General features: G+C 45.0%; 1 protein-coding gene across 2 annotated transcripts; it reads right to left on the bottom strand.

Annotated features, from left to right (window-relative positions):
* Nucleotides 1-3,606: 3,606 nt before the first annotated feature.
* LOC100338042 (serine protease 52) lies at nt 3,607-24,699 on the bottom strand. Of its 2 annotated transcripts, none has more exons than XM_051831710.2 (5): nt 24,526-24,699; nt 17,489-17,684; nt 16,421-16,668; nt 15,069-15,211; nt 3,607-12,115 (listed from the first exon to the last, which is right to left on the bottom strand). In XM_051831710.2, the coding sequence occupies exons 1-5, from the start codon at nt 24,605-24,607 to the stop codon at nt 11,846-11,848; spliced, it is 939 nt and encodes a 312-aa protein (XP_051687670.1). In that variant the 5' UTR covers nt 24,608-24,699; the 3' UTR covers nt 3,607-11,845. The 2 variants fall into 2 exon arrangements, with proteins under 2 accessions (XP_051687670.1, XP_008249787.1); XM_008251565.3 differs by lacking the exon at nt 24,526-24,699 and adding an exon at nt 19,220-19,697.
* Nucleotides 24,700-27,207: the final 2,508 nt, after the last annotated feature.

Here is a 27,207-nt window from a genome sequence, read left to right as displayed (position 1 = left end):
GCCTGAGAGCAAGAGCCCATGGTGTGCGTCCTAGTTCAGGACAGAAGACCAGGAGCTCAACCAGGCAGGCAGAAAGTGAGTAAGTCCTCCCTCCCTCCACTTCTCATTCCATTCAGGCCCTCAGTAGATTATTTGATGATTCTTATATTAGGAACAGGAAATTTGCTTTACATAGTTCTCTGATTTAACTGCAAATATCATCCAATAACACCTTCCCAGAAATAATACACCTAGAAATAATGTTTAAAATTTGGGCACCCTGTAGCCCACTCAAGTTTACATATACAATTAACCATCACAGATGGATTAAAAACCAAAAATTAATAATTAGTAATGTTATTCACAAAATTAACATATAAAAGAAAATTATCATTTTCTTACTAAATGCAAAAACATGTATTGACAGAATGCAACACCTGTTAATGACAAAATTTCTGCAAATTAATAATAAAGGGCTGGCACCACGGCTCACTAGGCTAATCCTCCGCCTTGCGGCGCCAGCAACCGGGTTCTAGTCCCGGTCAGGGTGCCGGATTCTGTCCCGGTTGCCCCTCTTCCAGGCCAGCTCTCTGCTATGGCCAGGGAGTGCAGTGGAGGATGGCCCAAGTACTTGGGCCTTGCACCCCATGGGAGACCAGGATAAGTACCTGGCTCCTGCCATCGGATCAGCGCCGGCCACGGCAGCCCTTGGAGGGTGAACCAACGGCAAAGGAAGACCTTTCTCTCTGTCTCTCTCTCTCTCACTGTCCACTCTGCCTGTTAAAAAAAAAAATAATAATAATAAAGGGAATCTACCCTATTTTTTTGACAGGTAGAATTAGAGAGAGAGACAGAGAGAAAGGTCTTCCTTCCGTTGGTTCACCCCCCAAATGGCTGCTACGGTCAGCGCGCTACACCAATCCAAAGCCAGGAGGATTAGCCTAGTGAGCTGCGGCACCAGCCAACCCTATTATGTTTAATAATGCCCACCTCCCCCAAAAACTGCATAGGAAGTGTCATACTCAATGGTTAAATATTGAAAGTTTTTCCCAAGAGATGAGGAACAAGTCAAGTTCTATGTATCTTTATTACCACCTCCAGCCAACGTTGTACTGGAGGCCTACACAGTGCATTCAGGCCACAAAAAGACATATGCGGCTTAGAGGTTGGAAAAGAACAAACCATCCTCATTGAGGAACAATGATTCTATAACTAGAAAATCTGAAAGAATCTCAATACAAGTGGTTAGAATTAGCGAATTTTAAACTTATAACTTTGTTATAAGTTTATTATACAAGTACACACCAAAAATAAGTGTTTCTGTATGCCTATAGTTACAGATAGATGACCTAAGCAGTCTAATTTATGAGAAAGATAACACTAATATGTAGTGGGGGAAAAGAGTGGTCTTTTGAATAAGTGAGGCAAGGACATTTGAATATTTATATGGAAAATTATCTCTTTTACCACTTACTAGATACAAAAGTCAATTCCAGGTTGATTTCACATTTAATGTGAAATTTAAAATGGTAAATATTCTGGAAGAAAATATAGGAGATCATTTTTCTGACCCTTGGAAAAGATTTCTGCTGGTCTCTGAGACAATGGAAGATTAAAATTGCTGTGGCATCACATAAAATTCTAATGTCAACGTGAAGGAGTCTTACTGGGGATGATGTGAGTGTTTGTGTGTGTGTGTGTGTGTGTGTGTAGGACACATATAAGTTTCTCTGCTGCATATCAGGGTTTTTTCCAGAGTTAATTGTCAATGCAAGAATGAGACCTTAGATAGTCTAGAAGAAATTCAGCTAAGCAAAAATGCCAAGAAGCCAGGCAATGCAGTTTTAAGGGTAGGATATATTCCTAAAAGTTTTTTTTAAATATTACTGTGTTTTTTGTAAACATTCTGAAGGATATTTCTGATCTTCTAGGTTAAGACCTTGAACTTCAGCAACCTTAGTAGAAGGTTAAATCAGGGCATTAATATTCTAAATCAAGAGTCATAATAAGCTATGACTATAACAACATCATGTATAAAGAAGGCAACTAACACTGAAGGTGTATCTCACCCACCTCTTTGCTGAGATGCCATTTAGCCTTCCCTGTCAATTGACAGATGATTACTGAGTGCCTAGCAGCTCGCAGGGATGTTCTAGGAAACTCGAGAGCATAAGCTCTGCCCTTAAATAACTCTTACTTTCAAGGATGAATTGGTGTAAAAACAATATGCAAATTAACAAATAAATGAATAAGAGAGTTTCAAATTCTAGCAAATGACATAAACAAGAAAAAATAAGACCTGCCTAAGAGTGACTGAGGACTTAGGGAAGGGATTGGGTCATAACTGATGCGGAGACACTAATTGAAAGGTAGGAGGTGATGGGGAACGGAAGTGATAGCAGTGGGCGTGGTGAGGTGTGGCTGGAGTCTGGGCAGAGCTTGACTTCAGTGCTGGTGAGATTTGCCAATAGATCTGATGTGAGGAGAGAGAACAGAGAGCCGTCAGCGATACCCCGAGAGACTGGATGGATGGAACAAGATGGCTCCTGTCTGAATAACTGAATGGATGTTCCTGCCGTGTACTACTTGTAGAGTGCTCACGCGGGAAGGAGCTAGGATGAGTTCCGTTCCATTCTTTTTTTTTTTGTTGGACAGGCAGAGTTAGACAGTGAGAGAGAGAGAGAAAAAGGTCTTCCTTCCGTTGGTTCACCCCCAAAATGGCTGCTACGGCTGGCGTGCTACACCAATCCAAAGCCAGGAGCTAGGTGCTTCCTCCTGGTCTCCCATGCAGGTGCAGGGCCCAAGCACTTGGGCCATCCTCCACTGCACTCCTGGGCCACAGCAGAGAGCTGGACTAGAAGAGGAGCAACCGGGACAGAATCCGGCACCCCTACTGGGACTAGAACCCGGTGTGCCGGCGCTACAGGCAGAGGATTAGCCTAGTGAGCCGCGGTGCCGGCCAAGGATGAGTTCCGTTCTTGCCACCCAGGTTTGAGATGCGTCTTCACCATCCCGGGGAAATGTTGGCTTAGGGCTGTTTGTTTCATGGTCCTGGAGGTCAGGGGAGAGGTCCAGGGCAGCCACTTACACTTCAGAGGCGTGAGGATGGAGGTGGTGTTCGCCACAGTGGCGCCTGGTAAGCAGAGGTCTGAGGAGCGAGCCAGGAGAGCTGCTGAATTTAGACGTCTGGGGCGAGAGGAGCCAACAACAAAGGAGTTGGGAAGAGGTGACCTATGAGGTAGACGGAGAACTGGGCAGGTCCATTCTCCCTGCAAACTAAGTCAGAGGCAAAACCCAGACTGCAGCGGGGCCTGGGGGCAACACTCAGGCTGTCTGATCACATTCTCTTCTGCCCAGGCAGAGCCAGGCTCTCTCCACGTGAGGGAATGTGGCGTTGGTCAGTAGGGGGAAGGAATCATGAAAACGTGTTTTCTCTTTGACGTTCAGAAAACAGAGGCTTAGAGACGCTAAATAGATGGGCCAGCACCACAGAGCTTGCAAGTGACACCAGATTTCCTGCCGGTCAGGCAGAGCAGCAAACTTTCCACGTTCAGACCCAACTGGTTGCTGCAGACTTGAGCTGTCTCCTCACTGACATCTCCGTCCTCATTGCTGGAACTATCTTGTCAACTCAGTCAGCAGCCGAGAGCGGAGTCTTCAGGGAATCCTACTGAGGCAGCGCCGATGGAGGAAGCAGAAAGAAGCCAACTGGATCCGCACACTGACGTGAGGCCTCCCAGGCTCAAACCATCTGTTCATACCGCATCCACTGTTGGGTTCTGTGGTCATTTGGGGAAAAATCTGGGGCCTGCAATGATCTAATTCTAGAGAGACCTGGGATCCACCAGGAGGGAGCATTTTGTGTCTCCCACAGCAGGCCCTTCCAAGGTCCAGTGACTCCTTTTGGTCTCATGAGTCTAGTGGATCCATTGTCTCACTTGCTACTTGAAAGCCCAGAATATTCAGGCTGCCAGGAAAGACCCTAAGAATAACAGCCATCACAGATCCCAAACTTTGTAGGGCATCACAAATTTAATCCTCACAAAAGTCACTGAATGAGTATAACAATGTTGTTATTCTCTTGTGAGAATTTTAGCTTTTTACTTTTTAACCCACTTTATTAAGGTATAATTTACATGCCACAAAATCTACTCATTTACAAATGTATTATTCAGGGGCTGGCACTGTGGTGTAGCAGGTAAAGCTGCCGCCTACGGTGCTGGTATCCTATATGGGCGCCAGTTCATGTCCCGGCTGCTTCTCTTCCAACCCAGCTCTCTGCTGTGGCCTGGGAAAGCAGTGGAAGATGGTCCAAATCTTGGGCTCCTGCACTGTGTGGGAGACCCGGAAGAAGCTCCTGGCTCTTGGCTTCAGATCAGCAAAGCTCTGGCTGATGCGGCTATCTGAGGAGTGAACCAGCGGATGGAAGACCTTTCTTTCTCTGCCTCTCCTTGTCTCTCTGTGTAACTCTGACTTTCAAATAAATAAATAAATCTTTTTTTAAAATGTATTATTCTATGATTTTTCTAAGCTCACAGCCATCATCACAGCCCAGTTTGGGAACATTTCCATCATTCCTCATCTCCTTTGCCTTCAGCCCAGCCCCTGATCTGCTTGCTGTCCCGGTTTACCTTTTCTGAACCAGTCGTGTTAGTGGATAGTCCCGTGCTCCTGACTTCTTGCACTTGGTACAGGGATGCTGATATCTGTGTTGGGCCTCAGAAGTATTAGGAGCTCATTCTATTATGTTGCCAAACAGTCCTTCCCTGTGTGGATTGACCATGTATTTATCCATTTAACAGTTGATGAGACTTTGAGTTATTTCCAGTTTGGGGCTATAACAAATAATGGTGCTGACAGTATTCTTGTGAATGTCTTTGTGCAAAAAAAAAAAAAAAAAAAAAAAACCAACAACAACAACAACAAACCTTTTCTTTGCCTTGGATGGATTCCTGGGAGTGGAATTGTTGAGTGGCATGATAAGTTTTGTTTAACACTTTAAGAGACTGCCGAACTCTCTTACAAAGTGGCTTTAACATTTTACATGATCCCAGTTTCTGCTTATCCTTGCTCATACTTGTTATTATCTTTCTTTTTGATGGTAGCCTGTTAGCAGATGGCAATGGTCTCTCACGGTGGTTTTAGTTGTACTTCCCTAATAACTAGCGATGAACATGTTTTCATGTTATTATCAATTCCTGTCTCTAATGAAATGTGTATTTGAATATTTTTCCAGTTTTTCTTCTTTCAAATTGAATTACTTTTTATTACTGAATTGAAGAATTCTTTGTATATTCTAGATACAAGTCCTTTATCAGATGCCTGATTTTATATTGATCTGTGGCTTGACTTTTCATTTTCTTAATTGTGACTTTGGAACCACAAAATTTTAGTCTTTCTCTGCCTCTCCTTCTCTCTCTGTGTAACTCTTTCTTTTCTTTTTTTTTTGACAGGCAGAGTTAGACAGTGAGAGAGAGAGAGACAGAGAAAAAGGTCTTCCTTCTGTTGGTTCACCCCCCAAATGGCCGCTATGGCCAGTGCACTGTGCTGATCTGAAGCCAGGAGCCAGATGCTTCTCCTGGTCTCCCATGCGGGTGCAGGGCCCAAGGACTTGGGCCATCCTCCACTGCCTTCCCTGGCCACAACAGAGAGCTGGACTGGAAGAGGAGCAACCAGGACTAGTACCTGGCACCCCAACCGGGACTAGAACCCGGGGTGCTGGTGCCACAGGTGGAGGATTAGCCAAGTGAGCCACAGCGCAGGCCCGTATATACAGTTTTAACAGCATAGTAATACTTCCCATCCTACCCTCCCTCCCTCACTCACTCTCCTTTTTTTCTTATTTTTCTTTTAATTTTTACAATGACATATTTTTAATTTACTTTATAATCACAAATTTAACCCTCCACTAAATAAAGAATTCAACAAGTAATAAATAGAAAAAGCCACTGTTCCTCATTCCTCAGGAGTGTAGACAAAGGCTATAAACAATATTCAAATCTCAAAATGTCATTTTCACTCTTATTCATTACTTTTTTATATTCTGGATATTATTTACCACAAATCAGGGAAAATATATGATATTTGCCTTTTTGTGACTGGGCTTATTTCACTAAGTATACCTACCTATTTGTGTCTTTGAATCTAAAATGTGTCTCTTGAAGCAGGTGTTTGGCGTAGCAGTTAAGACACTGCTCAACATGCCCACATCCCACATTGGAGTGCGTGGGTTCAAGTCATGTGTCTGCCTCCAATTCCAGCTTCCTGCTAATGCTACCCTGGAAGGCAGCAGTGAGGCTCAAGTCCTTGGATTCTTGGCACCCGTGGGGAGACCTGAACTGATATCCTGGCTGCTGGCTTCAGGCTGGCCCAGCCTCAGCTGGTGTGTGTGTCTGGGGAGTAAATCAGTGGATGGGAGATGTTTACCTATTTCTCTTTATCTCTCAAATAAAAAAATTAAGTGTATCTCTTGTTGACAATGTAAGAATATAGTTATATCTTGCTTCTTTATCTGGTCTTAGAATCTCTGCCTTTTGATTGTTGTGCAGATTATTAACATTTATTATAATTATTGATGTGTTGGAATTCCATGTGCCATTTTGTATTTGTTGTCTCTGTGTCTCCTGTCTTTGTTCCTCAACTTCTCCCTTACTGCTTTCTTTTGTGTTAAATAAATAATTTTACTGTACCACTTAAAATCATCTTCTGGGTTTTTCAAAATGCTATATATTTTTAAGTTATTTCCTCACTCCTTGCTCTAGGGATTACAATACATCTTAGCAAACCACAGTGTGCTTCATCTTTTTTTTCCAAAGAGACCTTTTATTTAAGGAATACAAACTTCATGCATTTCATAAGTACAACTTTAGGAATATAGTGATTCTTCCCACTATACCTGCCCTCCCACCCACACTCCCACTCCTCCACCTCCTCCCTCTCGCATTCCCAGTCCCATTCTCCACTTAAGATCCATTTTCAATTAACTTTATACACAGAAGACCAACTCTATACCGAGTAGAGTTCAACAATTTGCACACACACACACACACACACACAAAACTGTTCCTCAACAGTCGAGACAAGGGCTGATCAAAGTCATTGCATCTCAAAGTTAATTTCACTTTTTTTTTTTTTTTGAGAAACTTAATTAACTTTAAAGAAATGTGCTTCATCTTAACACTAACTGGTAAAATGTAGAGACATTGTTCCAGGACAACTCTGTTCTCCACCCTTTGTATTGTTAGTACCATACAGATGCATTATAAATACAACAATGTGTTATAATTAGTGCTTTACACAATCCTATATATTTTATTTTGCAAAAGATTTTATTTATTTGAAAGTCAGAGATACAGAGAGAAGGAGAGAGAGAGATACCTTCTATCTGCTGGTTCACTCCCCAAATAGCCACGACAGCCAGGGATGGGTCAGGACAAAGCCAACAGCCAGGAGCTTCTTCCAGGTCTCCCACGTGGATGCAGGTGCCCAAGTGCTTGAACCATATTCTACTGCTTTCCCAGGTGCATTAGCAGGGAGTTGGATTGGAAATGGAGTAGCCAGGACTCAAACCCATGCCCGCATGGGATGCCATTGCTGCAGGTGGAGGCTTAACCTTCTATACCATATCATCAGCCCCAGTCCTATATATTTTAAAGAAGGTAACACAAAACCCACACATAACCCCCCAGTTCTGTCGTGTCAAGTTTAGCAAAACAAAGTGAGGCGATTCCATGGAGCTCCAGTGTTTTCAGGTCAGGAAGGCAAGGGCTGTGATCCAGGGAACTATGGGAAGGATGGGAGCTCTCCCATTGTGGTCCCTAATGTCCAGGGAACAGACCAGTGGGGAACAATATGGCGCCCTTCTTTGCCCTCTGACCTGGCTGCAGGGACATGGTAGGCACACACAGAATTTGCAGATGATATTAGAACTGTCTGTGTGGAAGAAAGATGTGTTGACTCAGGAATGAAAAGAAGGCTTTGAGCTCAGGAGAGATTATTGCAAAGGAGGGGGCGTGCTGGAAGCCATGGATACCCACCCAGGACAGAATGTTCCCCAGCCCAGCGAGCTCTGTGCCCACTCAGGGCCTCTTTAGGGAGCAGCAGCATTCCCAGACAGTGACTGTTCCAACGCCAGCTCCCTCCCCACGCCTCGAGCAGAAGGACTGAGTATAGGACCTAAGTGGGTAATGCCAGCCCCGCAGGCCGACAGAGACAAATGGAACACTTAGCCTTCTCACAGAAAAGGAGTAGGAAGAGATACTCTATCTTTTCAATTTTGAAGTCAAAGGCTGAACTTGAAATTCAAAAATAAACAAACAAAAGCATATAGAAACAACAACAAAAAAGACATGAGGAAAATGTAGTATTATATTATGGGTACATGTCTGTATCTCAGTTTCTACATAGATACAAATATAGGTATGGAGATATAAAAATGTCATTGGATATACTCTAGGCAGCAGAAAATTTTAATTGCTTTACCTTCTTTACCCAAAGCAGCTACAGAAAAGTTGACTCATAAGAGTTCATGGAAGAAAAATAAATGAAAAAGAAATGGATAGAGATTTAAAAAGTGAGAATACAGAGTAGATTTGATGGAGTTGCCACTAAGCTGGAAGCAACAAAGCAAAGCAAAAAAAAATATTTGATAAGTGAAAATGAGGGCTGATGTAAGGTCCTTGTATGAATGAAAGGTTTAAGAGCTTAGAAGATATTTAGGCTGGCGCCGCGGCTCAATAGGCTAATCCTCCACCTAGCGGCGCCAGCACACCAGGTTCTAGTCCCGGTCGGGGCACCGGATTCTGTCCCGGTTGCCCCTCTTCCAGTCCAGCTCTCTGCTGTGGCCCGGGAAGGCAGTGGAGGATGGCTCAAGTGCTTGGACCCTGCACCCCATGGGAGACCAGGAGAAGCACCTGGCTCCTGCCTTCGGATCAGTGTGGTGCGCTGGCCGCAGCGTGCCAGCTGTGGCGGCCATTGGAGGGTGAACCAACGGCATAAGGAAGACCTTTCTCTCTGTCTCTCTCTCTCTCACTATCCACTCTGCCTGTCCAAAAAAAAAAAAAAAAAAGAGCTAAGAAGAGCGATGTGGAGTGACAGATCTCACCTATAAATAATCAGCAGACTTGCAGAAATGAAAAGAATAGAAAGAGCCTTTTAAATCTACACTAGAAAACATAACAGCAATGTTCTTGAAGTGAGGTAGACATCTACAAAATAAAAGGAATCTGTGCAAGAACCTCCTCCTCCAGGCAGGATGGCAATGTGTGTAGGAAATCAAAGCACTCGCCCAAAACCAACCAGGAAAGTCAGATAAAAGGCAAAGCCATAATGTGAACATATAGAGAGCTGCGAAGGCAGACTTTAAGAGACATATCATGAAGGGAAGTGTACAAGTGGCCAGCAAGCTCATGAAGATGTGTTCAGTACATCATTAGGAGGGAAATGCAAATTAAAATCACCACGAGGTGAGATACAGTCTCATATCTATGAAATGGAGAAGTGAAAAAGACCAGCAATACCAAATGTTCACCAACATGTGAAGCAGCCTAGAATTCTCATCTGTTACTGTGGTGGCGGTGGTGGGGCTAATGTAAAATGTTACGGCCACTTTGGAAATCCTCCAGGCAGTTTCTCCTGAAGTTAAGTGCATGCTTATTTATGACTCAACAATTTTACTTTTTGGTATTTACCCAAGAAAAATGAAAACGTGTGTATATACACACAAAAAGACTTGCACACGCATCTTTGCCGTAGTTTTATTGCTTCTAACAGTCTCAAACTGAAAGTAATGCAGGTGTCCATCAATATGAAAATGGACAAAACTAATGTGGTCTGTCCTCACAAGAGAACCCACCCTGCAGGGATAAAGAGAGAGTTCTGATGCCTCCAAATATGGATGCGCCCCCAAAATCTTATGTTAAGCAAGGAAAATGGTCACAAAACATGTCCATTATTCCAATCGCAGTAAGTTCTGGAATAGACATGCGGTAAGTTCTGGAACAGATACAGTGAAAGAAGCTAGAACAGTGGCTGGCTGTGGTGGGAGGGGAAGAGGGTGGGCTCAGGTTGGGGCTGGCGGGCAAGGGGCTTGTGGGGTCTTTCTAGAGTGATGAAATGTTCTATGACTTAATAGTGCTGTGGGGTACATGGCTATAAGTACTTTGAGAAACCCATCAAACTTAGGATCAAGGCATTTCTCTCTGTAAATTTATTTCAATTTTAAAGATACTTTAAAGTTTCATTTCTTGTAGAATTGACAAAAATCTGAAAGTTTGACAATGTATTTTGTGATGGAGGCAGAGCAGTGTGTGCGTGCACACACACACACACATTCTCTCTCTCCCTCTCTCTCTCTCTCTCGCTCTCTCCCTCTCTCCCTCTCGCTCTCTCGCTCTCTCCCTCTCACCAGAGCTTATCCTGGTTATTTCTGCTTCTCCATCAGCGCTGCCCTGAGCTGAGGGTGCAGGACTGCGGCCCCTCCCAGCCTCTGCCTCCACCTCCACCTCTGCCTCTGAACTTGAAGCCCATGGATTCATTACTTTGTCAGAGTATGTGGAGCCTCTGCTTTGTCAGAGAAGAGGAAACGTTTTTTGAACGTACCTTTCTTGGAGACACTTACCCATCTTCTCGTAGCCATATTTACAAGCCTTCCAGCTGCCAAAATTCTTACAGTATACATCTAATGCTTTGGCAAAAATTAGCTCTATACCGATTCTTCCTGCTGTCCCCAGCTCCGTGCCCTCCACCTGTCTGGATCAGATGGCCGTCCTGTTTTGACAAAGCCAGTTAAAGCCAACATGGAGGAACACCTCTTCCTGGTCAGAATGCAACACACAAACATTGATGACTTGCCTTTTCCTTTCCCTTTTTGTTTATAGCTCAAGGAATTTTACATATGGCAAAATCATATAAAAACTCATCTTTTAAAAATACTCTATTTTCCTCTCTTCAAAAATGTGTCAAGTTGTCTCACAAAAGAATGTCACTTATGTCTTGCCTGAATGGGAAAATGATGCCCATAGCTGATTGCATGAAATCAGGACAGGCCATCCACTTGTCCAGATGGCCCCAAGTGTAACCTTGGCCTCCCTAAAACCCTTAGATAACTCTTTACTGCAATAACTTCTCAGGGTCAGGGCTTCTCTTTCTTTGACTCTGCTCTACCTCGTGTCCTTTTTAGACTTTGGACTGGCTGAGACTTTCAAGCAAAGGTGCCTACATTAGTGCAGCCCGTTAGTTGTGTTTCTTTCTCACCCCATTGCTAGACCTTCTCTGCTTCAAGCATTTCCCAGTGGTGAATCTCAGCGTTACTGCACATGGTCCCTGAGAGCAAAAGCAGACTTGGCTGGAGCTCAGGACCTCACGGTATCTAAGGGAGCAAAGAGGGGTAAAAAAAAAATTAGGGAAATGCCTGGAAACCAAATCAGTAGGTCTCAGGAATGAGATAGAAAGGGAGAGATTAGAATTGCCAGTGTTTCCTATTTCATGCCTCTTTGGACAATGAGAGTAGTTATGGAGGGACGCTTGTTTGTAAGACAGGAAAGATTGGGCTTTCTGCAGCTCCTCCTATGGAGAGATGCTTCACTCACACCCTTAGACTTCAACAAGTTCACAGAAAATGCATATCATGACAAACTACGCATGGTGCAAATGTTTTTTGTTTTTTTTTTTTTTTGGCACCAAAATCAAACTTACGACTTAATTCCATTTCCCATGAACTTTCTGAAGGATCCTTGTGTAGTTTAAGTTCCTGTGGGCATGTGATTAGTTCAGCCACCACTGATCATCTGGAATCACTCCTTGCAACTTGTACCTGATTTCACAAACTGAGACAGACACTTGGTTTTTGAGACAACACAGTGTTTAATCACCAGGATAACAGAAGTATCACAAAATATTGGAACAAGATGGCCCAGGGTGAGAGAAGCAAACTGTACCCGGAGTCTGGCTCACGGAGGTAAGGCTTCCCAGCCAGCGCTGTCTTCTTTTTAATCCAGGACAGATAGCTTGACACCTTCGTGTATACCCCAGGAATCTCCTTGTGGCCGCATTCTGCTCCCCAGCTGACAATGCCCAGCTGGTACCATACACTGTTATTGTTCTTTTTGTGGCAAATCAGAGGTCCCCCACTGTCACCCTAGGAGAGAAAAGTTGTTTGCAAGTGGAGGGGACAGTAGCAAGAACCTTCTTTAACTTACTCAGATATGGGCAGTTGGCACAGGGCAAAGCAAGCACCAAAGTTGGTGTGTTCTGATGGGCAGGCTTTTGAATTTGGTTCGGCTCTTCAGCTATGTGACTGTGCTCTGGGCCTGCTGGAAAAGGTGGCAAACAATTTGGTCAAAAACAATGTGATGAATGATGATTTGGTAGGAAATGAATCTTCCATCATCATCATCTCATCATGCACTAGTGTTTTGTTTTTAAAGATTTGTTTTATTTATTTGAAAGGCACAGTTACACACAGAGAGGGAGAGACAGAGAGAGGGACAGAAAGAGAGATGGAGATATCTTCCATCTGCTGGTTCACTCCCCAAATGGCTTCAACAGCTGGGACCAGGCCAAGCCAAAGCCAGGGGCCAGGAACTTCATCTGGTCTGCTGCGTGGGTGCAGGGGCCCAAGCACGTGGGCCATCTTCGGCTGCTTTCCCGGTCCCATTAGCAGGGGGCTCGATCAGAAGTCGAGCATCCAGGACACAAACTGGTGCCCATGTGGGAGCCAACACTGCACACAGCTGCTTAACCCGCTGCACCACAACACCAGCTCCTGTGCACTGGTTGTGATGAACCGAAGGGCAATTTTCTAAGCCGATTTTTTCCCTTAAGCGCTTTGTTATTTTTCAAAATTCTTCAAATATCCCTCCTGACTTCTCATCTCACATCCATTTTTAGCCAGTCCATTTTTCTCTTTCTGTACTGTTCCCAGTTGAATCTTATATCAAAGTGTTACTTTGTGGCTTAAAGAATTACATTTTAAATGACTGACAAATTCCAAAACATCATGAAAAATCACTGAATTAGCCAAAGTGTGTGGAGCAGACACAATTGGCATATCTCAAACCTTTGGGAATATTTTCAAAATTCTGTTGAAGAGTAATATATAATAAGTTTAAAAAATTGGAAAAATCAATATGAAAAAGAAATGAAGAATACCCATAATTATATAAATAAATACACTTACATATAAGCACACACACGCACACATGACTGTGTACCCAAAGAATATTTTGGGAAGAATACACATCCATATAACTAACAGTGGGTTTCCCTTTGGGGAGGAAACTGGAGAACAATTGTAAGAGATAAATTTCATCTTCATTGTACACACATTGTACCACTTGAAATTTTTTTTACCATGGATTCAAAGAAACAAGTGAAATCAACAACACTTCTAATTCCACTCTTGTGGAGGAAATTTCTATTAACATCTTCAAATAAAACTTTTCCATTTCTCTATGTGCAAATGTGCACACATCCTGGTTTTACAGAAATAGAATCAGGTCGTACATATTGTTTCACAGCTAACAAAGCTGTATTTTGGAAATATTATGTGACATACAAAAAGTTTTTTAAAAAAAGCCACCACCACTCGTGCTAAAAATCTAAATTCAAAACAAAACAAAACAAAAAGCCCTCAAAATAGAATAGGCTTATTTGATGTTTTAAAATCAAATTGTTATCATGAACACATTGCTATGTCCAACAACTTACTTCCAATCAAACTGTTCTGTACAAAATGCTTTGAAGTCATTGGAAAGTCAGTGATCTTCCTTTAAAATGAAGAATTCTAATGACTTCTCTGGAGAAGGGGAAGCAGTGTGAAACACGTCACAGGGGACAGCGATGGCCAACAGACCTTGGTCCAAACTCCAGTGTGAATATTTGGTTGTGCGAATTTTGAGCATTTTTCTCAAGTTATTTGAGGGCTCTGATTGTATGCAGATAACAACAGGATGGCTGTGTGAGTGAAAGGAAGTGACCAAGTCCAGAACCTGGTATCTAGCAGGAGTTTGCTCAGTGGGAGCCCCTATTATTTTTGTGGTTGTCGGATCAGGCCAATCTGGCATGGTCAGGTTGGGTGGCTTATTTTACCAGGACCCAAAAGTTTGGTGGAACCCCAGCGGCCAGAGTGCCGTTGGTAGGATTCTGGTCTCCTCAGCAGCCTCAGTTTCCCTGTATGAGGTAGGTCTGTGTCACAGACCTGATTCACAGCGCTCCCATGTGTGTGTGGTAACAGTGTGTATTCTACTGGGGACTGATAGGTGTAAAAGTGGTGATGAAAACAACAGCTGTAACATTCAGTGTTACCTTACTTACAGTACTTCATGTGTGTTCATTCTTGTCATTCTCACAGTGGCCCTAAAAGGTAGGAACTCTTAGTATTCTCATTCTAAAGATGAAGAAATTGGAAAAGTCCCAGGCACAGGAGGAAATCACTTGCCTAGATCACAAGAACAGTGAGTAGAGGAGCTGGGAAGGGGAGCCAGGGCACCTGATTTCAGGGCCCGCACCCCTCATCACTACCGCTGCCTCCTTTTGGTTACAGAGTATCTGTCCTTGTAGGATCTTACAGAGCACCTGTACTGGGCTGAAAACCATCCTCCCCAAATCCATGTCCACTTTGAACCTCAGAATGTGACCTAATTTGAAAACAGAATTTTTGCAGATGTAATTAGTTAGATTAAGATGGGGTCATAATGGACTAGAAGGAGCTCTAATCCAAAGTCTGGTGTCTGTATAAGAAAACGGGGCGGGGGGCACACCCATAGGGGAGAAGGTGATGTGAATGTTGAAGCCGAGATTGGAGTGGGGCAGCTGCAAGCCATAAGTACCAAGGATTGTCAGCGACCTTCAGAAGCTATATGAGGCAAGGAAGCACCCTCCCTTAGAACCTTAAGAGGGAGTGTAGGCCTGATGACATCTCCAGAACCATGAGAGAATCATTTCTGTTGTTTCAGGTCACCTAGTTTGTAGTCACTTCTTATGGTAGACCTAAGAAACTAATACCACATCTAATCCCAAGGAGACAGAGGGGAGTGAAGTATTCTGGAGGTGTTGGCCAACCCTCTACAAGCACAGGACAAGTTCATTACCTGGCAGGAATCCTTTCCACCTTGAGAATTCCTGGCACACAGCATGTTCTTGGTGAACATAGGCAAAACAGAGAAGCACGTGTCCCAGTGCATTAGTTTGAGGTCAACTTTCTGTAGCTTTGAAGATGGAGCACCTATAGATTCTGACTCAAAGGAGAAGCAAAGGGAGAGAAAGCCATGAGCCCAAAGTGATCCCTTTAGGTTGAAGTCAAACATCTGCCCACGTGGGTGCTCAGACCAAGTGAGGAGGGAGTCGGAGGGGAGCCCACCCTCTCTGAAGCCAGAGCCCTGTCCTAGATCTGGGTCCTTGCTCAGTCTCAGCCAGAGTCCAGTTCTCACCACCCTGCTGAGGGTTCCGGTCTCTAGCCAGGATTCTGAAATGATGTATTGTCCAGCCCGGTAAGAATGCAAGGAGAGGCCTTGGCCAGTTACAGTCCGGGGTCTGTGACAGGTAAAGATAAGCTTGACTCCGGTCAGGGTAATTGCAGCTCTCACTGCCAATTGAAGAGGTGAACCTGGCACCTAGCGTATTCGTTCCCCAGGTGCGTATTACCGAATCCCCAAGGTCTAGGACTCCTGGGACAGAGAAGAAGTCCCATGAATATGTGTTGAGTGAAGTTTGAGGAACTCTTAAGTTAGGAAGGGAACCTCTTTTTGAAGCTCAGGGAAAGTTTCTGTGGGCAATTCCTAACAAGCTCCGAGCTTTGGGGTCACCCTGGATAAATGGTCAGCCATTTGGGGGCCTGCTTGGAAGAGTAGCACTGACTGGGATGTGTCTTCTCTATCTGTTGATTATGGGGTGAGACACATTTACAAAAAAGACCAAAGACTAAAGGTTTCACTTTGTGCATTGACTGGGAGGGGACAGCAAAGTGCATTGCAGGTTGACTGTGTAAGAAATTTTTATATTCAATTCATCCCCTTCTTCTTTGGCCTGGATCTGTGATTTTCAAATCCTTGTACAACAAAGGCATGGCAGGAGAGCAGAGCTGGCACCAGCAGTGGGAACAGAGCTGTCCTGGCTGACACCGGGGCCAGAACCCAGTCCATAGTGCCACCTCTTTGCCCATTAACATGTCCCTGAAAATTCCTCCAAGTCCCCCCACCCCAGGCTTGGACAATTTCTGCCAGGGTTATTTCTGAGGACCTCTTTAGGGTTCCTGGTTCACAATCTGGGCATATGGCTTCCTACAGCAGCCCAGGAAGGCCCAGAGAGTCTAGCTGCCCTCTGGACTGAGGACACGAAGTCCCCAGATCTGACAGATTCCCCAGGGCCAGCCAAGCCTCCAGAGCTGGCTTCCCATTCCACACATCAGCTAGATGCCACCCCACACTAGTTGGTAGAAACTCACTGGCACGGGTAACGCCCCATCCGGTCACCCAGCAGCCACTCCACTTCCGTATGTTAGTGACCTTTGAAAGGCAGATGGGTGTACTCTTGACATCCAACCTTAATGGGGATTTGAGCAAGAGCAACGCTATGTCATTATCCAAGATCCAGCTGTCAAAACCAGAATGCATAATTAGCTTGTCCACCTGCACCTTCTTCAAATTCGTGCTATTGAAGTCATCTGTGCCGTGTACGATTGACAAGTTGGATCTTATTTCAAAACAAAAGAAAGAGAAAAAAGATAGGTTTCAGAAGGGCCAAAGGTGAGTCCTAAGAGCAAATAATGCTAACAGTTTGAGGCTGTGATCACTAGCGATGGGAGTGTGGAGGCATCTGGGGTCATGTACACACCTAACTCAGAGAGCCAAGGAAAGAGCCCCACCTGAGCACCAGGAGACGTGAATTCCGGTCCTGCCCCCTTGATAACCAGCTCTCAGCCCAGTGGTCTCCTACCTGGGTGAACTAACTTGCACATTTCATCAACCGTTGTCAGGACGTCACGCTATGCATAAATAACCAAGGGGTCTTGACCTTGACTCACAAGGACTGGACTGGTTATGGGACAAGCACCTGGGAAACATCTTTAAAATTGTGATTTGTGGACTTGGGCACAAAGCAGGAGCCTCTCTGGTTGATCAGGCTGGAGGCCTGCCCTTGGGTCCCGATTCCTTTGAGAACTCTGATTCAAGGGGCATAGTGAGCCAACTAAATTTCCAGGTGAGACATATGCTTAAGAAAGTACTTGCCAGACATTTGAACCAGGATCACATGGACTTAGCAATAAGCAAAATCCAAGGAATGTTTTTTTTTTCTGCAAGTTAGGAGACATACAACAATGTATAAAACACCCTAGGAGGAGAGGAGCTCACCTCCCATCTGTAAAGTAAAGTATTCAGCCACGCTGGCCTGTATTTAGAAATCTGGTATTTTATTTCATAGCTGACAAATGTAGGTGCAGTTTTCAGGAAAGGGAGCACTTAGGGGCAAATTCTGTACCACACTGGTTAAAAATTCTGTTTGAAATACTTACTTGTTTGCTCTGATGAAGCAATGAGATGCAGTTAGAATCCACCACTCACTGAGGATGGTGCCTCCACAGAGATAATACCCTTGGCTAAGAATACCCACCTGCCATGGAAAATCTGTAATGCTTGCAGGTTCCCCGCCTATGACTCCAGACATGTTTAGCTTCTCAGATTTGGCAATTATTCTGCGGCCACATATTGCTAAAAAAAAAAAAAAAAAAAAAAAAAAAAAAAAAAAAAAAAAAAGGAAGAGGGAGGAAAAAGCCAGAGCCCAATAGTCACTGTTAGTTGGCTTGGAAGGAATTTCAGTAAAAGTTCTCCTCTCCCTGAACAGACAACAGTGGCTTAGCCAGGTTAACAGCATCCATCTGACAAATGTGATGTCCCCTCTATGACTGCAGAAGGCACCACCACTGTGGGGTCTGTGCCTGTGAGCAGCCATGGTGGCATCTTGGAAAGGTCCCCCCTCTGAGAGCCTGAGGGGAAGGACTCTCCACCACCAGCCCTGGGCTCACATCTTGCTGTTGTACCCGTCAGGAAACCAAGGTGAGAGCATTCATTTATTTGAAATTAGGCCACACCATCATATGAAAAACAGAGCCTCAGGATGGTGTTGGCATGAACCATGCAATCCTTCTCCTTGGCTCTGGACACATCTTCCTGGGCCTTTCCAAGAGGATATCTCTAGGACACCAGACATTGCACAGGAGAAGGGAAACTGGTCACCTCCCACCCCCACCCCGCCGGATTCCTCTCCTGCCTTTCCTACTGTCATCAGGGGACCAGCTTCCATCCACTTTTAATTCTAGGGGTCATCCTATCCATAACATGAGGGGGATAAGAATTTTGGCATTTCCTGTGTGAGGGGGTTATTTCGCCATCTTCTAATGTCTTTCTCTTGCTCCTTGAAAAATGAGAAATATAAGTACAATAAAAATCTAAAATGTGGAGCATTTACTATTTGCTGGGCACTGTTCTGTTTTATCTGATTTAATTCTCACACAAACCTCATGAGAAAACTGAAATTGTCATGGCCCCATTTTAAAGGAAAGATGACAGAGGCAAGTTTAAGGTTGGGGTGTCTGGCCAAGACACAATGGCAGAAATACACCTGAGCTGAGACTGGAGCCTAGGCAGTCTGGCTCCAGAGTCATTGGCAATGATACTCCAAATTTTACATAAGCTTCTAATATGAAGAGGCATTTCAGTTCCAACCATCTTCACATGACGCATCACAACCACCTACTTGTTCCATCATCACCTCTCACCATGGCTGTACAACCCTAACACTACAATACCACCAACTCACAATTCTGCCACCACACAACTTTATCCCTTACACACCTCGCTGCTGCACAAGCCGTCACAAACCTCACCACCACACAAGACCAGTAGCCCACAAACCATCACCACACAACCCATCACACAATCCTTCATGACACAAACCCACAACTACACGACCCCACACCACTAAACCTCGACACTGCATAAGCCCGTTATCACAAAAACAATCATCAGATACCCTAGCGTCACACAGCCCTACCAGTGCAGAACCCCCATCACAATACAAACCTACCAGGACACACTTTACCACCCAACCATATAACCTCATAACCCCACCACTACACCTCCATTCACATATTCACCATACAATCCTGCCACCACACATCACCCCATACCCCACGCACACCACCAGCACCACCACCACCACCAATCACAGCCCTGTCACCACTCACCTCTGCCCGTCAATTCCTCTTCCAGTATCACTGGCCACCTTTCAGCCCCCAGAAATGCCCTCCTCCTTCCTCGGTCAGGACCCTTGTTACGCATGCCTCTATCGGAAAGACACGCCTCTCCCTGATCCGGCTCACCCCTCTTCGCTTATATAATTCATGTGTTTCCTTTCCGCCTTAGCTCAATTAGAAAGTCACTTTAGAAACGGGCCATCAAAGAAGGAGGTACCTTTCTCTGAAGGGAGGAGAGAACTTCCACTTTGACTATGACCTTGTCTAAATAAGATCGGAGTCGGCGAACACAAGAGGCTTATATAGCCTTGGCAACTCATGACAAGAGCCTAGGGTGATTCTGACACCATAAACAAGAGTGTCAATTGTTAAGTCAACAACAGGAGTCACTGTGCACTTACTCCCCATGTAGGATCTCTGTCCTTAATGTGTTGTATAATGTAAATTAATGCTATAACTAGTACTCAAACAGTACTTTACACTTTGTGTTTCTGTGTGGGTGCAAACTCATGAAATCTTTACTTAATGTATACTAAATTGATCTTCTGTATATAAAGATAATTGAAAATGAATCTTGATGTGAATGGAATGGGAGAGGGAGCGGGAGGTGGGAGGGTTGCGGGTGGGAGGAAAGTTATAGGGGGGGGAAGCCACTGTAATCCATAAACTGTACTTTGGAAATTTATATTCATTAAATAAAAGTTAAAAAAAAGAAAGTCACTTTAGAAATCTTCCTGGCCTTTCAAGATTCTACCAGGAACCCCCAGTATTACTTTGACATTAGATACTGTCTTCCCCCTGGGAACAATTATAGCAATTACTGATTAAACACTTGTGACACTGTTAGGTTAAAATCTCTTTGCCCGATCTCAAAGCATCACCCAGATTAGAAGCTGGCATATTGCAGGAACCCAGCATGTACTCATGGAGTAAAAGGATGGATGGATGGGTGATGGATAGGCAAAGAGACCCTAACATCAATGGTAAGAATTCCTTGACCAATCAATAACCTGTCTAAGTAATCAGGGAGTTGATGAACTTCAGTCAAAAGCATCTGCTCTTTGAGTTCCTGAATCAGGAAGCCTGGGGTGGGGGGAGAGTAAGTGGACTATAGTGGTCTCGTCTTATTACAAGATACAGAGTGAACAAGTAGCTGGTGCCCAGGAAAACCTGCCTCACGCTCGTGGCTGATGTCAAAAGAGACATGCTTTGGCTTTCCCGTTGGAAGATCACACAGTGTAAAGCACATACAACCTAATCACAAATGGTCTTGTCTTATTTTGCAGGGCCAACAATGGAACCTTGGAATTGAAATTTAGTGAAGCAGTGTTGGTCCCTGGGAGATGTTAAATATTTAATTAAAGTTATAATTTGTGAAAGTTTAAACAAAAAGTTCTGGTTGGATTCCCAATTAGAAAGCAGCATCAGATTTGTCCCAGTTTTATTTTTGATACATGACACCTACCCCCTGCTGAGCATCCACTTGTCTTTATATCGTGTGTGAGAGACAGATATTTAATAATCCCAGCCAACCTCCAGCATGTATTTTATCATTCTCTTTTTACAAATGAAGAAACCATCTCTGAGAGGTCGTTTAACAACCTTGAGATCATTCAGCTCATAAGAGGCAGATTAGAGATTTGTCAGTCAAGTGTGTCTATTTCTGTTACGATCTGAACAAAATTTGGCTCCCTAAACTCATGCAGATATTTAAACCCTTAACGTCTTATGTTAATGGATTAATGGTTGGTGGATTAGGGTGAAGGCTTGTCTCAATAATGGTGTCTGGAAGTAAGGCTTTGGGAAATGATTGGATCAAATTATGTTGCTAGAGTGAGGCCCCAGGATCAAATCATAACGGAATTATTAAGGAGAGGCCACACAGAGGGAGGAAGAAGAGCGTGCACACCACGCGATCATTCCTCCACTGTCCTCCAGCCTCACCAGATGCCTGAACCAATGGGGCTGCCCAGTCTTGGACCGTGAACCTCCCAAACTGCAAGCCAAATGAAGCTTCCTCCCTAAGAATCTAACTAATGCAGAAAATTGGTACCAGGAGTGGCACTGTTACTATTAACTATAGCTGAAGATATAGAGCCTTTGGAATTCGTTTAATGGATATAGTTGGAAGAGTTGGAGAAATGGGCTAGAGAATGTTTAGAATGATTTACGCAGAGCACTGTGGGTGGTATCTGATGGGGGCTCAGTAGTCTGTTGGCAATTTTTGCTGAAGGTTAGGAGGTGTCTGCAAGGTTTATGATATCAAACCCATGCTAGCTCTACTGGATGCCTTTCAAACTTAATGGATAAAAAGTCATCTTAAGTCTTGAAAAAAGTGCATAACAATGCATGCTGTGAAGCTGAAGAAGCATTGATGTAGGTAACAGAAGCTAGATAAAAATAATAATAATCTTGCTAGACCTGAAACTTGGGTCTGAAGCATCCATATCAAGCATGAAAAGCAATAGTCATTAAGAATTGAAACTCTACTTAGAAAACAGTGAGCCCAAAGCTTGAGACTGTGAAAGGAGCATTGCCTTGGAAGATCTGTGTAAGCAAATGCCAAACACAATGGTGGATGAAGGCACCTGACTGCTGAGGCCTCACGTCATAGACTGCAGCTCTCGAATGGTTGTCAGTACGGGGCCCCAGGGGGTAGGAACCAGCACACTGGGAAGCCAGGTCTTAAAAGAACATAAAAGGGAAGAAGACTCGGTGGGCCTTCAGATCCCTGTGGGATGTTCTTGAAGATGAAGGATCTGGCTTGTCCAGACCCTTTATCCGTGCGTGGAAACACGGGTTAGCAAGAAGAAACCCACAGAAGTGTAGAAATCATAGCAAGTTCTTATGTTCCACTTGGTGGGGAATGACAAAGAAAGAGACTGATATGGACCATCTGAGCTCTGTGGTTCTCAACTTTAGGGAATTCCCTGCGAGCCACAGGCATTGGTGCATTCTTTATTTTTTTTTATTTTTATTTATTTTTTTATCTTTTATTTAATGAATATAAATTTCCAAAGTACGACTCATGGGTTACAATGGCTTCCCCCCCCATACCGTCCCTCCCACCCACAACCCTCCCCTTTCCCACTCCCTCTCCCCTTCCATTCACATCAAGATTCATTTTCAATTATCTTAATATACAGAAGATCAGCTTAGTATACCTTAAGTAAGGATTTCAACAGTTTGCTCCCACACAGGAACATAAAGTGAAAAATAATAGATGATTTTTTTTAAATGATGATGAAATCAGATCAGACCTATTGTCATGTTTAATCCCAGTGAGAGTCAAGTTGGGAATTGATAATTTCTTTTTTTTTTTTTTTTTACAGAAGATCAGTTTAGTGTACATTAAGTAAAGATTTCAATCGTTTGCACCCCCATAGAAACACAAAGTGAAATATACTGTTTGAGTACTCGTTATAGCATTAAGCCTCAGTGTACAGCACATTAAGGACAGAGATCCTACATGAGGAGTAAGTGCACAGTGACTCCTGTTGTTGACTTTACAAATTGACGCTCCTGTTTATGGCATCAGTAATCTCCCTATGCACCAGTCATGAGTTTCCAAGGCTATGGAAGCCCCTTGAGTTCTCCGACTCTTATCTTGTTTAGACACGGTCATAGTCAAAGTGGAGGTTCTCTCCTCCCTTCAGAGAAAGGCACTCTTTGAAGACCTGTTCTTTCCACTGGGATCTCACTCACAGAGATCTTTTTGCCAAAGTGTCTTGGCTTTCCATGGTGCATTCTTTAATATCAAAATGAGCTTTGTGGAACTTCCCTGTAGTGAAACAGGTTATCTCTAGAATCTTTAGGAGGACGTTCAATAGAATCATCTTTGAAGTTCTTTCCAGTTCTAATACACTGTACTTTTATAGTTCAAAATGGTGAGAGGAAATATTTCTACTTAAATCACATTAATATAAAATATAATTATTTAAATTCTTGTATGTATATAGAAACATTTTAAATTTTAACTTCCTATTCCCTTTTTGAATTTTAATTTTTGATTAACCTGTAGCACTTGTTGATTTTGACTTTCAACATATGTACACAGTGGAAACGGATCAATCAGGTCACTAGCGTTTCCATTTCCTTATCTTTACTTTTGGAGCCTAGGAGCTCCTCTCCTCTTCAGTCTATCAGGAGCCAGAGGCTCTTTCTAGGTCCCTCTCATGTCTCGCTCTCTGATGGCTTCACTGTGAGCAGAAAACACTCAAAGTCCTTCCTGTGTCTTTACAAAGCCTGGCAAGACCTGGGCTCTGCCCACCCCACCCCACCCCCGAGCCCGTCTCTGTTCAGTGTCTCCTGCCCATTCACCTCGGCCATTGAGCTCATTCCCTATGCAGGGCCTTTGCACTCGCTGCCACTTCCACGTGCAAAGGTGTCGCCTCAGCAGCTAGCTCTAGCCAAGTCTTGTTGTCTCAGAAAGCACCTATGTGATCACCTCAGTGGGGCCCGGTGCTGTCGGCCACCCCAGACCTTCCGTCACACAGGCCCCTGGGGTCTACTCCACTCCACCCAACGGGAACCAACTTTCTCTACTCATGTACTTTTCCACTTCCTTGTTTAAGGAAGTACCCCCTGACTAGCTAGTGCAACTGCTGCTGAGGTCGGAGTAGAAACTGCAGGGGACATTTTCTGCTGTAAACCCAGCTCCTGAAACAGCGCCCAGCAGAGAGTTAACGGTTGTTGACTGTCATATGAACTGACCGTGAAACAGGCTACCTCAATTCCCAAGACCCAGTTGATGAGCCCATACTAGAGATTACTACCATGTATGGTGTGAGGGTTTGCTGGAGACCAAGCGGGCTCCACGGAATACTTTAGGGTGTTTCCAAAGTGAAAGCTATAGGAAAACACCTTTGAGGTGCCTACACTGGCTTTCAAGCTGCCCAGCATGGCTAATGGGCCTCCGTTCCCTGGCTGAGCAGCTGGTAAGCTCGCTCCAAGGATGTACTGGCCTTAGGCATTCACTCTGGAAATCTCTGCTACCTAGCACAGAGGCTGAATTCTCTCTCTCTCTCTCTCTCTCTCTCTCTCTCACACACACACACACACACACACACACACACCAGGCTTCTCCAATGGTAACTTTGTCATGGGGAAGCATGGTTGGAATCTGGTCAGGGGCCACCTGCATCAAGTTCACCAAGTTCCCCAGGTCCCCCCGCACAGCTACTGAACCAGCGTCCCTAGAAATGACGCTGGACACAAACTCCCCTGTTGATCCTCCTGCCCACAGAGGATTAATGCCCCTGGTGCGACACATCCACAAGAATCCCACAGACACCTACGTTCCAGGGAACCACGTGCCCAGGCCAGCTGCAGGGCCACCCACAGCAGAAGTATGGCTCTTCCATCTCGCCATCCTTTCATTGGCCCTGGTCTTTACATCAGTGGCAGAGAGGCTCCAGGGAGGGTAGAGGGATGAAGGGCAGGGCTTGCTCACAGGTTCTGCGAGCCCACAGTCCAGCCTCACTTCTGACATCACAATAGGACCCTGGGTGGAGCTGGCACCATCCTGGCAAAGCAGCCAGGTGACATCCCGGGTCCTCTAGGGTGTGGTGGAGCTGAGGTTGAGAGGTGAAGCAGGGGCAGACCCTCGGCTGGTTCTGCTCCTACAAGTGGCTCAGGTGCGTGAATGTGTCAGGACGAAAGAGCAGAAGGCTCTCCCCGGGAGTAGCCTCAGTTAAGGGGGAGGAAGCCGAGGGCTGATCAGCATGGGTCAGGTGACACTGCAGGGAGTATGACAGGGATGCACACTGGAGAAAGCTCCCCTCGTCACCCTACAGGAGTCACTCAGAGCCTCCGATGGCTCCTCTGTAGAGTGGGGGCAACAGCACATCAGGACATTGATGAGAGGATCATGAGTGAATGTGGGCTGGCGTCACGGCTCACTAGGCTAATCCTCCACCTTGCGGCGCCGGCACACCAGGTTCTAGTCCTGGTCGGGGCACCGGATTCTGTCCCGGTTGCCCCTCTTCCAGGCCAGCTCTCTGCTGTGGCCAGGGAGTGCAGTGGAGGATGGCCTAAGTCCTTGGGCCCTGCACCCCATGGGAGACCAGGAGAAGCACCTGGCTCCTGCCTTCGGATCAGCGTGGTGCGCTGCGGCCACTGGAGGGTGAGCCAACTGCAAAGGGAGGACTTTTCTCTCTGTCTCTCTCTCTCACTGTCCACTCTGCCTGTAAAAAAAAAAAAAATGAGTGAATGTGTATATTCTAGCAGTAACAAAACCATAATTCTAGTTTATTTTTCAATGTTTATGGATTTATTTATTTTACTTGAAAGATGTATGCGTGCACACACACACACACACACATCTCCCATCCTCTGGTCACTCCCCAAATGCCCACAACAGCTGGAGTTGGACCAGGCTGAAGCCAGGAGCCTAGGACTCCATCCAGGTCTCCCACATGGGTGACAGGGATCCAGGTACTTGAGACATCACGTGCTGTCTCCCAGGGTGTGTGTGTGGGGACCCAGCCCCTTGAGCCATCACTGCTGCCTCCCAGAAAGAGTGTGTGTTTCCGTAGGAATCTGGAATCGAAAGCAGAGCCAGGACTTGAACCCAGGCACCACAGTCTGGTATGCAGGCATCTCAGCTGCACCAAAGCCTATGACTTCAATTCTGTAATTTCATCCATACTAATGTCTTCTGCAAAGGAGGGCACCTCGACCAGCAGTTTCTATGGCTAAGATGTGCCTGAGATAGATGCGCGCCCAGATCCCCTGCAGGGTGGCTTTCGGCCATGCATTTCTCCCTTCATTCACGAGGCCACTCAGCATTTCACGGAGCTCCTTGTACATGCCCGGCATGGAGAATGCGGCAAAGGTGAACATCAGATGTTCCCTGTTTCCCCTGAAGCTCATAGTCATCTATTAGAGAAACGCATAAGCAACGAGACTAGCTCAATACAGCTGGGAAGGCGAGTGGTGAGTGGTGGGTGGTGGGTGGGAGTGGGAGTTCTCAAGGACTTCTCTAGGAAGTGAGTTCTGCCTGGACCACGTCAACCCACATGGCCTTGAGGAAGGGTGGGAAGGTGTTTCTATGTTGAAGTCCTAACCCCCAGACCTCAGAATATGACCTCGTTTGGAAACAGGGTCATTGCAGATGTAGGTAGATGAGGTCATGCTAGAGTAAGATGTCCCTCTCTGGCTGATGTCCTTATAAAGGTGGGAAATGGACACAGCCACCCACACAGGGAGAAACTAATGCAAAGACTAGAGTTGTGCAGCCACAAGCCAAGGAGCTAGCTAGCAACAGCCCGCAGAGAGGCCTGGAGCCCAGCGCCCCCTAGTGCCTTCAGAGGGAGCACAGCCTGGACCTCCAGAACGCCAGACAGTGCAGCATGTTTGCTGCTCTAAGCCACCCAGTTTGTGGGACTTCGTCACAGCGCCCTTGCCAAGTAATACAGCATTCCGGAAAGCATGTGCCGAGACCTGGAGATATGGGGACTGCAGGCCCTTTAAAGTTAAATCAGAGAGTGCTCAATAATAGTAGAGTATTGGCAACTTTGAGTTGTGACAATGGACAAGGGTGAGTGGCAAGCAGAGGATCTGTTCATTGAATGAAGCTCAAGTATGAGGACGTAGCCTTCCCTGCTTGGGGCCCTGAGAAATCCTCATAATAAACTGTCATGGATGTGACAGGTGTGCTGTATGCGCACCAGCTATGGTCACTGATCATCAGCAAGGGACTGTAGTTGTAAACATTTTCCAGACTTGTGGCACAATTGATTTCCGTTTTAAGGAAGATGACTATGGGAATTTTTCTTTCACCATCTATTTTGTGGCTCTGAAATTTATCTTCACAACTCTTAGAAATATTCCATTAGAACAACTTCAAGACAGATGAAACAGTAGGTAGTTGGTTCGTATTATTGGATGCGGGATTCTATCACCACGAACATCTATTTCTCAGAGCTGTCAGCAAAGCATTAGAATTCATCAACCAACTCCTATCTTTTCTCTGCTGG

This window comes from Oryctolagus cuniculus, chromosome 2 (assembly GCF_964237555.1).
Source record: "Oryctolagus cuniculus chromosome 2, mOryCun1.1, whole genome shotgun sequence".
Lineage (NCBI taxonomy): Eukaryota > Metazoa > Chordata > Mammalia > Lagomorpha > Leporidae > Oryctolagus > Oryctolagus cuniculus.
This window is presented reverse-complemented; position numbering and strand designations above follow the sequence as displayed.

Coding starts and splice junctions, on each gene's coding strand:
- LOC100338042 (XM_008251565.3), bottom strand. CDS start 19,313: ATGCGTAACAAGGGTCCTGACCGAGGAAGGAGGAGGGCATTTCTGGGG. Junction 16,669..17,488: donor TGCTTCATCAGAGCAAACAA/GTAAGTATTTCA, acceptor TTTTGAAATAAG/ATCCAACTTGTCAATCGTAC. Junction 12,116..15,068: donor GTGGAAAGGATTCCTGCCAG/GTAATGAACTTG, acceptor TTTCTCTCCTAG/GGTGACAGTGGGGGACCTCT.